This window comes from Suillus subaureus (genome assembly GCF_016647635.1).
Source record: "Suillus subaureus strain MN1 chromosome Unknown BJ212scaffold_4, whole genome shotgun sequence".
Taxonomy (NCBI): domain Eukaryota; kingdom Fungi; phylum Basidiomycota; class Agaricomycetes; order Boletales; family Suillaceae; genus Suillus; species Suillus subaureus.
This window is the reverse complement of record NW_024538560.1, coordinates 911,386-927,976: the sequence shown is the minus strand read 5'-3', so window position 1 is coordinate 927,976 and position 16,591 is coordinate 911,386. Positions and strand designations below refer to the sequence as shown.

At 47.4% G+C, this 16,591-nt stretch overlaps 5 protein-coding genes across 5 annotated transcripts; 2 read left to right on the top strand and 3 right to left on the bottom strand.

The window, feature by feature from the left end:
* Positions 1-1,894: 1,894 nt before the first annotated feature.
* BJ212DRAFT_696215 (major facilitator superfamily domain-containing protein) lies at positions 1,895-4,104 on the bottom strand. Its single transcript, XM_041343840.1, has 12 exons — positions 4,064-4,104; positions 3,831-4,011; positions 3,762-3,781; positions 3,598-3,705; positions 3,454-3,539; positions 3,375-3,387; positions 3,234-3,320; positions 3,045-3,179; positions 2,614-2,997; positions 2,443-2,559; positions 2,249-2,389; positions 1,895-2,193 (listed from the first exon to the last, which is right to left on the bottom strand). Exons 3-12 carry the CDS (start codon positions 3,779-3,781, stop codon positions 2,010-2,012), a joined length of 1,275 nt encoding a protein of 424 aa, XP_041197719.1. The 5' UTR covers positions 3,831-4,011; positions 4,064-4,104; the 3' UTR covers positions 1,895-2,009.
* A 1,129-nt stretch (positions 4,105-5,233) lies between these two features.
* On the bottom strand, positions 5,234-7,605 carry BJ212DRAFT_1533200 (major facilitator superfamily domain-containing protein; the record flags this gene model as incomplete). The annotated part of the gene is made up of 10 exons (XM_041341787.1): positions 5,234-5,744; positions 5,805-5,945; positions 6,000-6,116; positions 6,172-6,555; positions 6,612-6,746; positions 6,801-6,887; positions 6,999-7,106; positions 7,161-7,268; positions 7,327-7,346; positions 7,414-7,605. The coding sequence occupies 10 exons, from the start codon at positions 7,603-7,605 to the stop codon at positions 5,561-5,563; spliced, it is 1,476 nt and encodes a 491-aa protein (XP_041197718.1). The 3' UTR covers positions 5,234-5,560.
* Positions 7,606-8,121: 516 nt separating this feature from the next.
* Positions 8,122-9,777, top strand: BJ212DRAFT_1325799 (uncharacterized protein). Its single transcript, XM_041334585.1, has 6 exons — positions 8,122-8,312; positions 8,377-8,827; positions 8,881-9,006; positions 9,058-9,185; positions 9,234-9,383; positions 9,436-9,777. Exons 1-6 carry the CDS (start codon positions 8,296-8,298, stop codon positions 9,467-9,469), a joined length of 906 nt encoding a protein of 301 aa, XP_041197717.1. The 5' UTR covers positions 8,122-8,295; the 3' UTR covers positions 9,470-9,777.
* Positions 9,778-9,797: 20 nt separating this feature from the next.
* BJ212DRAFT_1325780 (uncharacterized protein) lies at positions 9,798-13,097 on the bottom strand. The gene is made up of 13 exons (XM_041334584.1): positions 12,718-13,097; positions 12,443-12,668; positions 12,143-12,300; positions 11,895-12,091; positions 11,680-11,830; positions 11,488-11,625; positions 11,325-11,421; positions 11,012-11,268; positions 10,717-10,961; positions 10,605-10,665; positions 10,394-10,528; positions 9,973-10,340; positions 9,798-9,920 (listed from the first exon to the last, which is right to left on the bottom strand). Exons 1-12 carry the CDS (start codon positions 12,895-12,897, stop codon positions 10,128-10,130), a joined length of 2,058 nt encoding a protein of 685 aa, XP_041197716.1. The 5' UTR covers positions 12,898-13,097; the 3' UTR covers positions 9,798-9,920; positions 9,973-10,127.
* BJ212DRAFT_1325774 (rab-GTPase-TBC domain-containing protein) lies at positions 13,098-15,716 on the top strand. The gene is made up of 5 exons (XM_041334583.1): positions 13,098-13,262; positions 13,322-13,463; positions 13,517-13,815; positions 13,881-14,022; positions 14,113-15,716. Exons 1-5 carry the CDS (start codon positions 13,141-13,143, stop codon positions 15,274-15,276), a joined length of 1,869 nt encoding a protein of 622 aa, XP_041197715.1. The 5' UTR covers positions 13,098-13,140; the 3' UTR covers positions 15,277-15,716.
* The last annotated feature ends 875 nt before the right edge of the window (positions 15,717-16,591 follow it).

Here is a 16,591-nt window from a genome sequence, read left to right as displayed (position 1 = left end):
TCCGTGATATCGACTTGACTGAAATATCATGCAAGTCATCATGATCACTCAGTTACATGCTATGTATCAGCAATCCGGAAAGGTTTTGATATTTCTCGTTGTCATCTTTCTGGCCATCAGAATCACCGATGTAGTGATAGACGCAATATTGACGATGCATATTTCAGGGGGTAAGCTTTAGTTATGTATGAAAAGTTCAAGTGCATCAGGCTCATTGACAAATACCAGAGGAATTCATTCTCTCCGGCACCTATCAGTGTGTAAGGATTCCATATTCTCTACATGCCGACCAAGCTTCAAAATGAAGACCAACAAACCACGCGGTCGCAATCGTCCACGTGACTCATTGATGCGAAGAGCGCAACTCTTCGCATCTGAGTTACATTCCTTCATCTCCTTTTTCCATTTTCTTTCATTACTTTACCTTGTGCCCAAACCTCACCATCTCCTTGTTTCACCGAAGTATTTTCACCTCGCCATACGCTTCATGTTCTCGTTCCGGCCTAGTCAAGTATTCGAAAACGTATATATACTGCTCATGTACTCTCCTACCTACAGCGAATCTTAGAGTCAGATCCCCGCTCCAAGCACGACCAAAAAGTCCCTCAGAAAGTCTCTGTCACGGCCGTTTTCCAACTCGTCTCGAAACCATCAAACTCGTCTCCCTTCTGAATCGTTTTTGTTCGCAATTCCCTACCGAACTCACACTTAGCCTTACAAGTGCCTCCCTGGCTATGGGGGAGATGCCCTACTTCTGACTTCCATGACTTGGATACTTACCACTGTATGGGAGGTCCTTGCACTGTATCTCGCGGTCTGGATTGGTGTAAAGCACTTCCTTGAACTGCGACGATACTCGCAGAGAAATATTACCGGGGACTGTTTCACGGTGTTGATGCAAACTCACGTTAGTTACTTTGCAAGGTGAGCTCATCGTATGAAAGCGGTTCTCTTGTTCCGCTGAAGTTTCGCACATGCTAGCCTTTCGGCTGTCTCTTGCTTCCAGACCAGTTTTTTCTCTCCAGCGCTCTCAGCGGTATGCCGATCTGTCACTGACCTCTACATACGACCAAGATTCATCATTTCTATAGGACCCATATTCCATGGACACTCAGTTTTATCTTGGTCCCGAACAGATATTCCAGTTCGTTTAGATGTTTGTGCTGGGATCACGCCTGATCCTCGGTGTTCGAGAATATCACGCTGAGCTCGTGGCCAACTGTGATACAGCAACCGCCATGACTTCAATTTCTTTTCAGGAGCGCGTCCATGTGTCAACCAGCAGTAGTGTGTAGCACAGGACATGCTTGACATGATCGATTTTTGATGGGGGTAGTGTACAGGGAGCGGGAGAACTTGTTTTTATTTATCCCAGGTTTTGTCGTGGTGTTGGTTGCGAAGTAGATTATAGAAGATAACTTTGAGTAGAAATCTCTCCCTGACGCCGAGGCTTGCTGGCACGCAGCCGATCTTAGTAGTGCTGTCAAGTTCGTACCGGCGGGTGGAAGTCTGTACTCTCATTTTGTCACTGGTAGATGGCTATTTCTAGGACCTCGCAGGAAAAGCACTCAACCACTCGCGTAGCGCCTATGCACCCTTTCAATATCCCCGTTCATCCTACCCGCTCCGTACCAAGTTCCTCTGGCAGGACTTTGACTCGTTGATTAGGCCACCTCATTGAGCCCAGGGGGATCTGGTATTGCAGTGCTATCGACCACATTTGAATTGGGATGGCGAGAGCGAATGGCGAGAAACGTGCGGGCGCAGACGGTCCAACTTGGAGTTAATTTTCAAGTATCGTTAGAACATAATGGACGCATCGGGGTGTACAACAAACAAACCAGTTAGATGAATGATTAGACAAAGTTTGCCCAAATCTTGAAGTCGATGAGAACGCGAACACTAGACACTAGTTAGTGAGGTTCTACTCTGGTAGACTAACACAGACGATACAGGTGAGATCAATATTAAAGATTACGACCTCTACGGTCACTACTACACTCTACAAGCTACAATATGTACCTATAACCTTTGGGAAGGCGCAGTTCACGCTCTTCCGCTTCAGAAGCTTCGTTCAATCGCTCAAGATGCCGCCTAAAGACCCAAGACAGTATTATAGCTATGCTGGCCAGCGCGACGCAGATGCGGCACGAGCTGTTATATGTTGGGCCCCAGCTTGATACCCAGATGTATCTGGTGTTGTATGTCATCAATAGTGACATGGAGAAGATATGAGAAAGGAACTGACGGAGCTACAATGCTTCCCAACATTCCAATGGAGTTGATGAACCCGATCGCAGCTGCTCGCTTGGAGCTGGAACGAGCGAATGTGTTACTGATCCACGTTAACAAGATGGTATTTGAGACCTGCGACTGAGGCATAAGAAACCTGGTTGAATGATAAGAGAGGCCAGGAAGAGCAGCATACGAGATCTTACTGACAATGAGAGGTAGCGAATGGTAGTATTCATCGTAGACATAGCCAGAATATATCCCGTAATTAACATCGACAACGCAAAGGTCGCGTGCCCGAAGCGTTCATGCGTCGCATCAGAATGACTTGAAAAATTGTAAGCGCTTCCTCACTTATATATATGTTAAAATATGGCCTACCGTGCAATAATAACTGCAGTGATTGCGCTCGCAATCCACGGTGGTGCACATAGCAAAAGACTAATGGTAGGCGAGTACCCCATTGTGGCCACCAATGTCGGAAAGAACATATTAAAGGACATAGATGTAGTACAGCAACACGATGCCGTACCAACCAACCACGCCCTCCAATCTGTCATCAATGAAAGGACGTCGGAAAAGCCGCCGGACGACGTAGGCTCAGCGACACCATGACCTTCTGAATCCTCCTCCATCCGCTTTCGAGCAAGAGCATGCTCTGCGGGAGTGAGCCAACTCGCAGGGCCAGAAGGATAATTGGGAAGTATGAACATCCCACAGATGCCGACCAAAACTGTTAAATAGCCCTCTATGAAAAACAGCCACCTGAAAGTAGTCAAAATCCATAACACATTGAAATATCTTGTACCAACCTCCAGGCAGCATAGCCGAGAAACCCTTCCATGGTCGCCAGAATTCCAGAGGCAAACAAAGAACCAAAAACATTGCTAACTCCAATTCCTGCAGTGAGGAATGCGGTCCTGTATCCAAGCTCTTCTCGTTTATACCTGCAGCTCATTTAGTGAGCCAGTCCGTTGTGTGAGGTGAACTGCAGGAAGTACCATCTTGAAAGCAAATAGACAGCGCCAGGATAGAAGGTGGCCTCTAAAAATCCCACCAGAAAGCGTAAGGAAAGTGCTTGGTAGTAACTGCAAAGGTGTATATCAGTGTTTCAATCGCGCACAGTTGCACAATACACCAACTTCGTGGATATTCCTTCATTGTGAGTTGCCGTCCATTTTAAGTTCGCCACAACACATATAGTAATATAACAAAACACACCAATGAGAGTGGTCAGGAGACCCCATAGCGACATACAGCTCGATAAATACAGCGATGGTTTCGCTATGCGAGTGAGAATCATATTTCTGCCACCATAGTTCAACGGTCAGAGGGGATTATGAATTGAAAGCTCAAATTGCTCACGAAGGTATTTGCGTGAAAAAATAACCAATGTATAAACTGCTGATCAATGTATTGAACTGCCTACCCTCCATGCCGAGGTCTTCCTCGAAACCACGAAGCCTTGCAGCGCTGCGAGTGAAGACAGATATTAGCTGGAAACAGATATTCCTTGCAGAATGTCTTACACAGCGTTACTTCGATCCATCTTGAGTTCCTCAGAGGCGGAGGCGGATGGGACAACTGACGTTACGCACCTGATTCAAGATGTAGATAAGAACAAGATACGCTGTTCTGAAGTCTAGCTTTTGCAGAACATTTCTCTCCAACACAATTCTAGAGATGGACTCCGGGTTGTCATTGGGGTTCAAGGAAGCACCGTATGCAAACGGCGTAGAGTTGCCGAACTCTGAAGGTAGTAACAGCAACCTATTCTCACTGGGAGAAGACATGAATGTTCAGGGACTCGAACGAGGTAAAAAAAACAAACCAATACACAATAGCCTTGTACTCGCTGCTAGCCTCAATTGGGAGCTCAGCCTCGTTATATCATTACAGCCATCACTCGGCATGATCAAAGATAAGCATGAACACACCTGATGAGAACTCAGCATACCCCAGTTACTCAATATTGGTCATTGTTAACGCCCTGACGATAGACTTGTACAGGCGTGCTGTGGCGTACTGCATGGCCAGCAGTCGAGGCCAGCGTCATAATTAATAAGTCGATTTAGAAGCGGAAGACCTGCAAAGAATGTTACTAGTGCCATGTTACCATTCCAAGGTAGATCGGCTCCCAACAGGGTGGGAAACACAAGTCCCTGGCAAGACCTCAAACACCGCTCAGTAAGCATATTTCCTTGTCATTTTTAAGTTGAAGTTCACCGCCCTCGCGCATAGCTATTCTTCCACCACGTTTGCCCCGCTCCCTTACATGCCCATCGCCGAGCTACAGGTCGATATCGACACCCCTAAACTTCAGTCCCCACGGTGCTACCAGTTCTGACGCCGCCAACAGAAATCGCCGCCGCTCCAAGTCTCATGAGAATAGCTGGTATATGATATATCTTAGTATTGACAGATGAATGAACGCAAATTTCACGAAACACACCATGAACTAATTTTTTTGCGCCCGGATCAGCCGGTGGATAACTGACCCCCAATTTCGCCAGGGTGGATATCAACAGCCCAGAAGCCTGGAGGTTATCCACGATACACTAGTCGAGCGCATTTCTTGGGGTAGCAGCGCTTCCCCATACACCACTTTGGCTTCCTCATACTCATGAACTCCCACCCTCTCCTTCACAGTATATTATATCTTGATATTTTAACCATGAACCAAGTTAGTGGTAGCTGGCGAGCAGAGGACAACAAGCGCGAAAGGGATTCCAGCACTGCATCTTAAAGCGGACGTGCCGTAGCCCAGGTCTTGATGCGCTGTTTCGAATAAAAACAACCGGTGACGACGGCATAGCTAGGAAGCAGCGGGAGCGGGTTTGGTGTCAAGATTTCAAGCAGGATGCAGATAGATCGTCAGCGGCATTCACATGCACTAGGGTTGGAAAAAAAAGACCACAAGGCTTGAGCTCGACGAGTGGGACAATGAAACTGACATGTAACATTGTAAGCAGGACAATAAAGACGACAATACATAAGAAAGATTCGTACCTTTCTCCGACGCAGTTTACGGGGTCCAATCTTTACTAAATAACGTCAGTCGGAAGGTAATATGGTTTCTGAAACATCGAGCCGAATGCTAACGGGTCACACATCACCCCATGTTCGGGTCATTTCCTTCGTCTATAAACTTCAAAGGTCTGTCTAGGGAAGACTACTTATATCGACAGATGCCATACACTATGTGGGCGCTCAAGTTGGACACTGAAGGCGGAAGTTCACGAAGTGGAACCGATCATTTGATTACTCTCAACCTCGTAAACGCTGTACTGTAACTCTACTCGACTGCATCATTTCACGTCGTTTAACACTACAGCAGGTATCTATAACCTTTAGTAAGATTCAGCTCGCGCTCTTCCTCACCAGCAGCTTTATTCAATCGCTTAAGATGCCGCCTAAACACCCAGCTCAATGAGATGCATGAGCTAGCTAGAACGATGCAAATGAGGTATGACTTTGTATATGTCGGGCCCCAGCTGGATGGCCAGATGTAACTGGTGTTGTATGACATGTCATTAATGCTGACACACGAGAGATACTAGAAAGGGACTGACGGGGCTAAAGTGTTCCCTGATGTTCCAATGCAGTTCATGAACCCGATTGCAATTGCTCGCTTAGAGCTGGAACGAGCGAACGTGTTACTGATCCACGTTAGTAAGATGACATTTGAGACCTGCGCCTGAGCCATGAAAAAACTGGTTTGAATAATAAGAGAAGGCGAGATGAGCGATACACGAAAGATGACTGACAGTGAGATGTAGCGAACGGTGATATTCATCGTGGACATAGCCAGAACATATCCAGTGATCAGCATCAATAAAGCAAAGACCATATGCCCAAAGCGTTCACGCGTCGCGTCAGAGTGACTTGAAAAGCATAAGTCTTCACTGAGGGGTAAGTTGAAATTTCAGTAGGGCCTACCGCGCGACAGTGACTGCGGTAATTGTGCTCATGATCCATGGCGGTGTGCACAGTAGGAGACTGATGGTAGGCGAATACCCCATTGTGGCCGCCAAGGTCGGAAAGAACATATTAAAGGACAGAGATGCATTACAGCAAGACAATGCCGTGCCAACCAACCACGCTCTCCAATCTGTCATCAATGAGAGGACGTCGGAAAAGCCGCCGGACGACGTAGGCTCAGCGACACCATGACCTTCTGAATCCTCCTCCATCCGCTTTCGAGCAAGAGCATGCTCTGCGGGAGTGAGCCAACTCGCAGGGCCAGAAGGATAATTGGGAAGTATGAACATCCCACAGATGCCGACCAAAACTGTCAAATAACCCTCTATGAAAAACAGCCACCTGAAAGTAGTGAAAATTCGTGCCAAACATTTTCTGGGAAAATGTTTGTTTCATACCTCCAGGCCGCATAACCGAGAAACCCCTCCATAGTTGCCAGAATTCCAGAGGCTAGCAGCGAACCAAAAGCATTGCTAACTCCAATTCCTGCAGTGAAGAACGCGGTCCTGTACCCAAGCTCTTCTCGTTTATACCTGTAGCTCGTTTAGCATGCCTGTCTGTCGTGTGAAGTGAACTGCGGGAAGTACCATCTTGAAAGTAGATAGACAGCGCCAGGATAGAAGGTGGCCTCTAAAAATCCTACCAGAAAGCGTGAATAAAGTGCTTGGTAGTAGCTATAATGATGTATATCAGCGTTTCAATCGTGCACCGTTGTTCAATACACCAACTTCGTGGATATTCCTTCATTATGAGTTGCCGTCCATTTTAAGTTCGCCACAACACACATAGTAATACAACAAAACACACCAATGAGAGTGGTCAGGAGACCCCATAGCGACATACAGCTCGATAGATACAGCGATGGTCTCGCTATGCGAGTGAGAATCAGGTTTCTGCCACCACGGTTTAACTTTCAGAGGGAAGTATTGAAAACTCAAATTGCTCACGATGGTGTTTGCATGAATACATAGCCGATGTATAGGCTGCTGATCAACGTATTGAACTGTGTACCTTTCATGCCGAGGTCTTCCTCAAAACCACGAAGCCTTGCGGCGCTGCAGGTAAAAACGGATATCAGCAAGAAACATAAATACTCCTTGCAGAACGTCTTACGCAGCGTTATTTCGATCCATCTGACAGTTGTAGTAATTATTACGGAGGTGGAGAACGGGCGAGACAAGTTACTGATGCCTTACGCACCTGGTTTAAGATGTAAATAAGAACAAGATACGCTGTTCTGAAATCTAGCTTTCGTAGAAGATTTCGCTCTACAACTTTCCTAGAAATGCACTCAGGGTCGTCATTGCTACTCGGGGATGTGCCGTAGACAGACTGTGCAGATTCGCCGACCTCTAAATGCAGCAGCGAGCTACTTTCACTGGGAGAGGACATGGATGTTCAGAGGCTCGCAGCCTCGTGTAGCGATGGCACAAGGACAAGCTACTAGCGATATTTCTCATTTGCCTCCAACTCTGAAAGTTTCATTTTTAGCTAGCATTGCCCCGAGATAAGCCTGAGTAAGCCAGGTTTGTACACACGCCCGGTGAGAATGACGCATTGCATTGTAGTTTCTCGTTGATATTGGCCGTTGCTGACGATGTACTTGCAAGTAAGGGTGGGATGTTCGATCGGAGGTAACACTGAAAAGCGAGTTGTAGTACGGTTAGGCATATGGTCGTATTAATAATAATATGGTTGTAATATTCGGTTATCAGTAAAATTTCGACTTATCAACGTAATCCACCCCTCTCAGCTGATGCCCATGCGGATTCGTACATGCCGTTCTCCGCGAGTTCCGCTTCACACTTGGAAAATTGACGGTGCCAGTTCAGTTCGGCTTTGCAGTCCTGGTATCGGCAGCCACAATGTTTTTCACGGCAACTGCTCGGGCAACGTGCTCGCCTCGCTGCCGCTTATCGTACCTAATCTTTGGACTGCAAATCCTGGACTGCAAACCTCACTGCCCAAAGGACCGTCAATCTTTCACACGAAGCAATTCGCGTCGACGTCATGCGTGCACTCCATTTGAGCTCTTTTGGTACTAGTACTAGCGTTATTGCTCGCCTATAATACACGCAAGAGATGGCTCATCTGATCTTGTATCCATGATACGTGCTGATAAGTGACACCTGACATGCTGAAGTCAATCGCCAACTGCACTAGCCTAGCAATATTGCGGCGCACACAGATATCAACTATCCACAAGAATGGGGTCAGGTTAGCCACGTTGCACTCTACGTCCGCAATCCAAAAAGAGGGTTTGGGAGATTTTGCATTAACAGACCGAGTTGCGATTGTCACCGGAGGCAACCGTGGTCTTGGACTCGAGGCCGCACTGGCGCTCTCTGCGGCCGGTTCGCGTGCAGTATATTGTTTAGATCTCCCGGAAAAGCCAGGTGAAGATTGGAACATCGCTCGCCTCAGCGTAGCAAAACTTGGGGGTGCAGGAAGACTTGAATATGTGACTACTGACGTTCGCGATCAGAAAAGGTTGCTTAAAACGGTAGAAGAAATTGCAACAAAGGAGGGGAGGATGGATATATGCGTCGCAGCAGCAGGCATTTCTGGAGTCGCGCGGCCTTGCTTGGAGTATACAGAAGAAGAGCTTGAAGAGGTGTGTCGACGTTTTGTATTTGATCACAAGACAATAGCCTAACTCCGTGAGAGGTTTATGCTGTAAACATCAAAGGAATGTTCTTTAGTGCCCAGGCTGCTGCAAGGCAAATGTCTCGGTTCCAGATACCAGGAAGCATTATCCTCCTGGCCTCCATCGCTGGTAGTGTTGTTCTGAAAGTAACTATAATTCAGCCCTTCTCGCTTACATGCCCTTGACTACATTCGCAGCACACGCCAATTCTTCCATACAATACCAGCAAAGCTGCAGTGATACAGATGGCCCGCGTCATGGCATGTGAACTTGCACATAAGAACATCAGGGTGAACTCGCTGTCACCAGGTGTTATTGAGACACCGTACGATCTATGTTCTGTTCCAAAATGCTCTGACGCATAAGTTTGCAGCATGACGGCAGCAGCATTTTCTGCGAAACCGGAATTCCGAGCTATATGGTCAGAGCAAAGCTTCATGAATAGACTTGGCAAGCCTCACGAACTGCGTGGAATTATGACGTGGCTGGCATCCGACGCATCGAGCTTTTGTACGGGAAGCAAGTGCGTAGAATCTTTGGTTCGAGATGTGAACATTGATGCAAATATTTCCTAGTATCGTTGTCGACGGTGGATATACCGCATGGTAGAGTCGTTTTGAGCCCTGGTATTTGTACATCGACAGAATTTGCGCGGAGTCGTCTAAACTACGAAAGTACATGTCAAGTACTATCTTATCTTCTAGGTTTCTCCGCATCGGTTTAAGTGTGGAGTTGATCTACGTTGTCTTGAACCTTGAGCTTGTGCTTGATTCAACGTTTGAACCTCTAGACTCGCATATCTATAATTTCACCAACTCTCGTCTCTTTTGCAACACCCATGCTAGCTTTTCTGATCTGATGTCAGAAGTGGTTTGTAGACCTTGTTACTATATAACTGCGCAGCCGTTGGTCACGACACCAAGTGTGCATTGATCCTGCCATCAGAGATGAAGGAGATACTCGGATATTACTGTATCATGTATTATATACACCTTCAACGGACAAGGGCCTAAGGGAAGCAGCACCTTCATCAAAGTTGGATCTATTCCAAACAGTTACACTGACTCCGAATCTTGGACATCAAGCAAGTTCAAACGGTATACACCTCTTACATATATCTTATTCCACGACGTCCAATGCTTCCATTAAAATTCTTCGCTGTATATATAATAGCTTGCGGGTGGTAAGCGAGCTCAAAATATCCTATGTCATAAACAGTAAGCCAGAAACTGAAGAGGAAGGGAACAAACGAAGACAAATATCAGCGTTATCTAACGTCTATCTCTTCTCCATTGCTCACACGAGGGCGTACGTCAGCAACTTCGCTCCGTTGCTGGTCCTGCAGATGTAGCGCGAATTTTTCTGCAAGGCCATCCTTCTCATTAAAGCTCTCGGGTTCTCCATCTCCATCCTCACCATCATCCGCCTCTTCTATAATGGCGCCTTGTTCTCGGAACACGAGGTAGGAGTCCTCAAACACCTGCAAAACACGATCAGGATGAGCGAGGCTTTATAAGGAGCGAAGACTCTGACCTTGGAGTTTTGTGCAGCACAGATTGCCTTGATTATCTGACTCTCATGCTTGGCGTGGAGTGTACGTCGGAATGAGTGAGTCAGGAAAGGAGAAAGAGAGCTGAGTGGCCAGTCTGGCGGTACGAGGGGAATGACCTGTAAATGTTATGAGACATCGTAACGGCCAGGTAGTGCACATGGAGTTCGTGTATGTGAGAAGGAATGCACTCACGTCAACAGCATCTAAACTCGCGGCCTGTGAGCTCAGTAGTCTTGTGGTTTGCTGGGGCTCCCTGCGAAACAATCATGTGCCAAGACTAGGACTCGTGGGGTTATAAACGTACCCGTCTTCCATGTAAACTTCTAAAAGCATTCTCACCAACTCTCCCTTCCCTTCCGAACTCTTCTCCCTCTCCAGGATTCCAGGACCACCCTTAGCTGCGAACAGCGCACCCCATTCACCCATTCCGCAAGCTTCGACAGCTTTTGAAGGAACGACAATGCCCCCCGTCCGAGCGTATGTCTCTGCCGAGATGGGATCTCGTAGCGTGAGGGCCAGTGCGCGGAGGGCCATCCTATGCATGCCCATCTAGAAAGTAACTGAGAAGACAGTAAATATTGTACGCCAAAAATACTGACCTTGCCGTCAAGCAACGCCACTTCCAAGCCAAGGACTTTGTCGAAGCCGCTAACAACAATTTGTGACTTGACCATTTCAGCGTTATATCCCGACAAAGCCTGCAGAGCAAACAAGGCTTTAAGCCGTGCGCGTTTCGATGGAGAGTCGGGTGTTGTCGATACAAAATAGGTGAGGAAGGATGATTGTGGACGTTGAAACTGCGTGGATGGAGGAGAGAGCGCTTGTTTTTGTGAAGATTGCGAGGTGTAAGAAGCAACTATTATTTGTGCACTGGGTTGAAAATTTGAGCGACTAGTGTGAAATTTAACACACATTTGGCACGCCAGAGCTTCAGAGTGCTTTCGTCTTGCAGGCACTCGAGCAGCTCGTCGACACATGCTTGCACGAGCTGTGCATGGAGTTCCGCGTCCTTTCGAAAAGATCCACAGTAAGCTTCGGTAATGAATGTGAAGGCACAATGAAATGCGCAACATACATCTCGCCCCCTCACGATGACTAGCCACTCTAAGAATTTCCTTGCTGCACTGGGATGTAGCCGTTGCAACTCGGAAAGAACGCTGAGATCCTCCTCTCGGCCTTTTTCTTTTGCGGATCTCTTGGTCGACATGAGAAGCTACACCATAACGCGATCAGTTGTGCATAGCTACTGCTGCTGTCTCATGCTTACCATAAGCCCTCGCTCTGAATCTTGTCCTGTTAGCCATACTCCCCACTTTTGAAGCATTGCCCTGTCTTTTCCCTGTTTTGATTCTAGCAAGGCAAACATATTACCCAGGGGGTCCGACACGGAAGAATCACTATATCGTCCCTCAACCAACCTGAAGTGAGCATTAGCATTGTCAATCTCTGAATAATGAAAGGCAAGGTCAAAGAAGCACACACCCCTTCCCAATCTCCATCAATCGTCCTTCGTCACCTCTGACCCTGAGTAACGCACATAGAGCACCTATTTCTCCGGCTTCGAGGAGTACAGGTTCCACAGCTGAAAGGCTAGCAGAATTCGTGCTTTCAAGGTGAGAAATGAGAGACGTAGTGTCACCCGATCGCGCGAATAATATGGCGAGGGCTGTATCCGTCACCTGGAAATTCCTTTAGAATCATGTAACTCATACATAAAATCGCACAATAACCTCCTGCTGCCTGTGAGGCCTGTAATGTCCTTGTCCTTTGAAGCCTTGGAGAACAGACTTGATCATCACTACGGCGTCTTCCCGAAGAATCTTGTGGATCTCCTTGGCGGCAGGTGCCTCACGAGTGGAGGGCGGGAGATGAGGGGAGTAATTCCTGACTAAGTTTGCGGCAACTGTCAGTTCCGCCCAGACGGGGGAGAGGGGTGGGTGAGTCGGGTGCCGGGGTGTCGGAAAGAGGTAGCGGCGCATGGTCGAGAAGAGAAGGATGGGAAGGGGAATTTGATAGATTTAAATACTCACTGAGATCATCAACGCTTGCCTCTATGGGCATTCGCTTTGCGATACCGTCGTACATGTCCGCTTCTTCACCATCAGTGAACAATGGCCGTGATAACTCAGGGAAGTAGGATACAAGGATACGGGGATCGAGTGCGCCTGCGAGAAAGTGTGGGGCTGCATCCACGAAACGTGTTTGAGAGAAAAGAGTAAACGCAATAGTTTGGTGTATGTATTCCAGTGTTTCCACCTTTTGGACTGGTCAATATTCATCTGACAAGTAGATGAAGCAATAGCACCTCGTCAGAATCTAATGCCTGACCAGATGCGAAGTTATTTGCGAGGTCGGCGGCATCCTCGATTTGGTTGTTTTCGAGCAGTGCTTCAACTTGAGCAATGACAGTCGATTGAACCAGCGAATGAATAGTATCCTGTCCGTAAACCAAAATGGAAGAACGAGGGAAAGAACTATGGCGCATCCTGACAGACTTGCCAGTGCGTCCAAATACGAGCTTTCGGTTCCTCAGTTTCAGAAGGATGCAAAAAAGTTAATAGTCGAGTGCGGTCGATATCCAAGATGAAGCCGTCCTGGCAAGCTTATGGTTAGAATTACTTGTTGCTACTTAGAACGTAATATACTATTAAGCTGTAGCGTAATTGATTAGTAAGCACCTCACCATCTTCGGTGGATGAGGGCAAACTTGGGGCAAACCTAAGTATCCATGACGTCGAGTCCCGACAGTAGGCTCGCTGCCATGCTCGACGAAGGCACAATGAACTGGGATGCTCTACGAGCTCAGAGCCTTCGTCCTGGTGGATTCGGAAAGGAAAGAACACGTGTCTGGTGCGCGGACTCGCTGCAAAGTTTCGCCGCGAGCTGCTTAACTTATCATATACTCACAGGCCTGCCCTTCTTGGAGTCTGCGTTCCGTCAGAACCTCCTCCGTATGTAGAAATCTCTCCGGAACCTTCTACAAACGACCCGCCCCATCCTGACGAACGTCAAGTACGTTTGGATACCGACCGGAGTTTTGTGATGTATCCCGTAGGCAATGTATCTCATGACCGCTTTTCTACGAGTGTTCGAACATGTTACAGGCAGACGACGACGACGACGAAAGTCGCCGAACTGTATTGCAGACTTCTCTCAACAGTTTAATCGTTTCCCTCCTCCGAAAGCGTCGGAAGTTGCACTATTTCCAAGGATACCACGACATCGTCACTGTTGTTTTACTAACTCTTCCACCAGAGCTTCAGCTCCCTTGTGTAGAAAAACTTTCCCTCCATCGAGTGAGGGACTCTATGGGACCCACGTTAGAGCCTGTATTGGGACTTCTCCGGATCACGCGTAATCTTCTGCGTATTATCGACCCTAAATATGCAATGCTGCTTGAGAGGTACCTTAACGCATTTCGTGCCCTGTCACGTTTCGTTCATTAATGCATTATACATTGCTCCATAGCATTGCACCCCTACCGTTCCATGCCCTATCAAACCTTCTCACCCTCTTTTCACATGAGGTACCCACCCTACCCCTTATTCAGCATGTCTGGGATTTTCTACTCTGCCGAGAACCTTTGGCAGTGGTATGGCTAGCCGTCGCTGTAAGTGCTCCTTCCTACGACCACTGCTGTGATATCATTCCATGGCAAATATCGTTATGCAATTCCATCATTGACCTATAAATCGTGCAGGTCATTCTCGTTCGAAAACCTGATGTTCTTCAATTAGCAGTAGAAAACGAGGACGGCATGATACACTCAGTTTTGAGTGCTCTGCCTTCACTCAGCGATGATCCCGAAACAGCAGATGACGTTCCCTCCGATCAGCATACTCGATCAGGATCCCTAGATGAGGGAGACAGCGTTACCTTCAACACGGAGGAGGCGGAGCGGCTCTCAGATGTACCCGACGAAAACACAAGCAACGGACTTTCTACAGGACAACGTCAAATGATCGAACAGAAACCAGTCCCCTGTCTGACAGAGAATGGAGCGTCCAAAAATATCATCGATGGTCAAGTCGTACGTGGAGAGAGCAATATGACTGTTGATGCTAGCCACTCTGCTGAGGATTGGGCCATCCAACGATCGGATGATTCACACTCCGCGTTATTCTCAGCTCAGCCTCTAGAAACCGAGAGATGTTCGGCCATAATTTCTTCAGAGACTCTCATCGATGACACTGCCAAAATTAATACTGATAGTGACTTTGTTCAGCCCTCACAGCCACAACTGGTCCCACCCCACCCGCTGTTCCTTTCTAGGCCGACATCCCCTACGTCGCCACGTATATCGCGTTCTAGCTCCCGCACTGCCTCCCGTTCACCCTCATCACCTCCTCAAAATCTCCGCCGGCCTCCAATCTCACTTCCGTCCCTTCTAACACACGCCGCACAGCTCCTTGAGGCTTATCCTCCCACCCTTCCCGAGCTACGCGTTAAGGATATACTTGGGCCCAAGAGCGTTGTGCACACGTGGAAACCTCCCCAAGATGGTTTCTCCACACAATGCGGCAATGAACTTGATGACGACGCAGAGAGCTGGGTTGGGAGCCCTGATGTCGTTGTCCCGTTTACAGAAGATGAGGATATTGAGAGCGAAAATGAGCGAAAGACGAAGTTACGCACAGGCCCCGTGATAAGGCACCGGAGACTCGTTCTCCTTCATCGCCTACGTCTTCGGCTCGGACTGCTCACTCCTACGGAGAAACGAATACTTCTGTTAGGTGCAGTAGCGGCAGTTGGCCTTGCCGTTGCCCTTCGGCAGAACAGGGGCTTTTCGGACACGAGGATAGGGTGGATAACATGTGCATGGGCATGGGCATTCGGCGGAATTCGGTTTAGAACTGTGGAATGAACTACACCATAAGTAAGTGCCACTTCAACTCTAATCAGTCTTCCTAAGAGTATCTGTGCATCGTATCACATAATCACTGAACAACTTGGCATTTTTCATGGAACACTTACATAGTCTTCAGATGTCAGAAACCTTGATCACATGCGCATCATTCCGATTGACTCGCGCGAGAAAATTTTATTTTGGATAGATTTCACGATTACGGACAAGTTTTACTGTTGATGATACTGCAACAGCTCAGGATTCCATTTCGATTGTAGCGTTGTAATTGTGATCACGAGGTGATATCTAGGGATCATCAGAACGTTGACAATATATCTAATCATTAATGTCATCTTTCAGCTATGCCACTTACCGAGTATGGATAAAACAATATCGAGTGAATTCGATTTCCTGCACTGCCTGCTCTATAAGGTCTACTGATCCGTGGCACGAGACGATCGGGTCAGTGTTTGTAGCTAAGCTTTGAATACTAGGAATCTAAAAAAATCATGCGACTCTGCACACTCGTATCCTAGGGGATGATTTAATTGTCGATGCCGCAGTAACTGTCGTCGACTTGCCGTTGATGGCGGTATGATTGATCTATGCAGTTGAAACCACAGTGAACACATAGTCAGGAAGTGTGTTTAGAAACAGCTGCGTTATCAGAATATATTTAATATTATATAAAGCATTGCCGTTGCGCAGTTCATCATTTGGGATCTTTTATATAGGGAAATACATTGTGGGGCCATCGTTTATCTTGTCCTTCGAAAACAGGTTATGTGAGGTACCTTGGAAGCCCTGAGCTTTCAGTAAGCGCGAGGGCCGAATTTAGACTTATCTGGAGGACCGAAGAGTCCTAGTCCAAAAGCTAAACGTCACAAGGTGTGCCTTGTTTTGTTGTAATTCCAATTTTGACATAGCATCAGCGCTTGAAATGCTGCAAGATTGGAAGGCAGTTCCTTTTAAGCAGACATGTTGTGCATGGGTGAGAAAACATCCGCTATCTGTTCCCGAGTGGCTGCCAGCGGTGTTCGACCCGGTGAAGTAGGAGAGGCCTTGCAGACTAGTATCAAAAAGACGAACTTACTGCAGATAAAGAATCCAAAGATCAAGGGAGGTTTTCGACCACCCCCGTGTTGTCACATTCGACAGTGAGCTCAACTAGCAGTGGAAGACAGTTCGTAACCTACTAGAGTCCTGCCGTTCAAAAATGCTCAAAGTGACGCCAGTAAGGGATTCACTATTGGCATCTTCAGATGCTAGATGTGTATTTCCCATCCATAGTATTGGAGACAGGCACATACAGCGAAGACAGAGCTTGCGAGCA

Excerpts from the sequence above, each read along its gene's own strand:
- BJ212DRAFT_696215 (XM_041343840.1), bottom strand. The coding sequence starts at position 3,781 with ATGGATCGAAGTAACGCTGT. Across the intron at positions 3,180-3,233 it reads GTCTATTTGCTTTCAAGATG|GTATAAACGAGAAGAGCTTG; the intron begins GTACTTCCTGCA and ends AATGAGCTGCAG. Across the intron at positions 2,194-2,248 it reads TTGGGAAGCATTGTAGCTCC|ATACATCTGGGTATCAAGCT; the intron begins GTCAGTTCCTTT and ends ATACAACACCAG.
- BJ212DRAFT_1325799 (XM_041334585.1), top strand. Across the intron at positions 9,186-9,233 it reads CCAGGTGTTATTGAGACACC|CATGACGGCAGCAGCATTTT; the intron begins GTACGATCTATG and ends ATAAGTTTGCAG. Across the intron at positions 9,384-9,435 it reads AGCTTTTGTACGGGAAGCAA|TATCGTTGTCGACGGTGGAT; the intron begins GTGCGTAGAATC and ends AATATTTCCTAG.
- BJ212DRAFT_1325774 (XM_041334583.1), top strand. The coding sequence starts at position 13,141 with ATGACGTCGAGTCCCGACAGTAGGCTCGCTGCCATGCTCGACGAAGGC. Across the intron at positions 13,816-13,880 it reads TATGCAATGCTGCTTGAGAG|CATTGCACCCCTACCGTTCC; the intron begins GTACCTTAACGC and ends ATTGCTCCATAG. Across the intron at positions 14,023-14,112 it reads TGGTATGGCTAGCCGTCGCT|GTCATTCTCGTTCGAAAACC; the intron begins GTAAGTGCTCCT and ends TAAATCGTGCAG.
- BJ212DRAFT_1325780 (XM_041334584.1), bottom strand. The coding sequence starts at position 12,897 with ATGCGCCATAGTTCTTTCCCTCGTTCTTCCATTTTGGTTTACGGACAG. Across the intron at positions 12,301-12,442 it reads GGCAAGCGTTGATGATCTCA|TCAGGAATTACTCCCCTCAT; the intron begins GTGAGTATTTAA and ends CCGCAAACTTAG. Across the intron at positions 10,529-10,604 it reads CGAGTTTAGATGCTGTTGAC|GTCATTCCCCTCGTACCGCC; the intron begins GTGAGTGCATTC and ends TAACATTTACAG.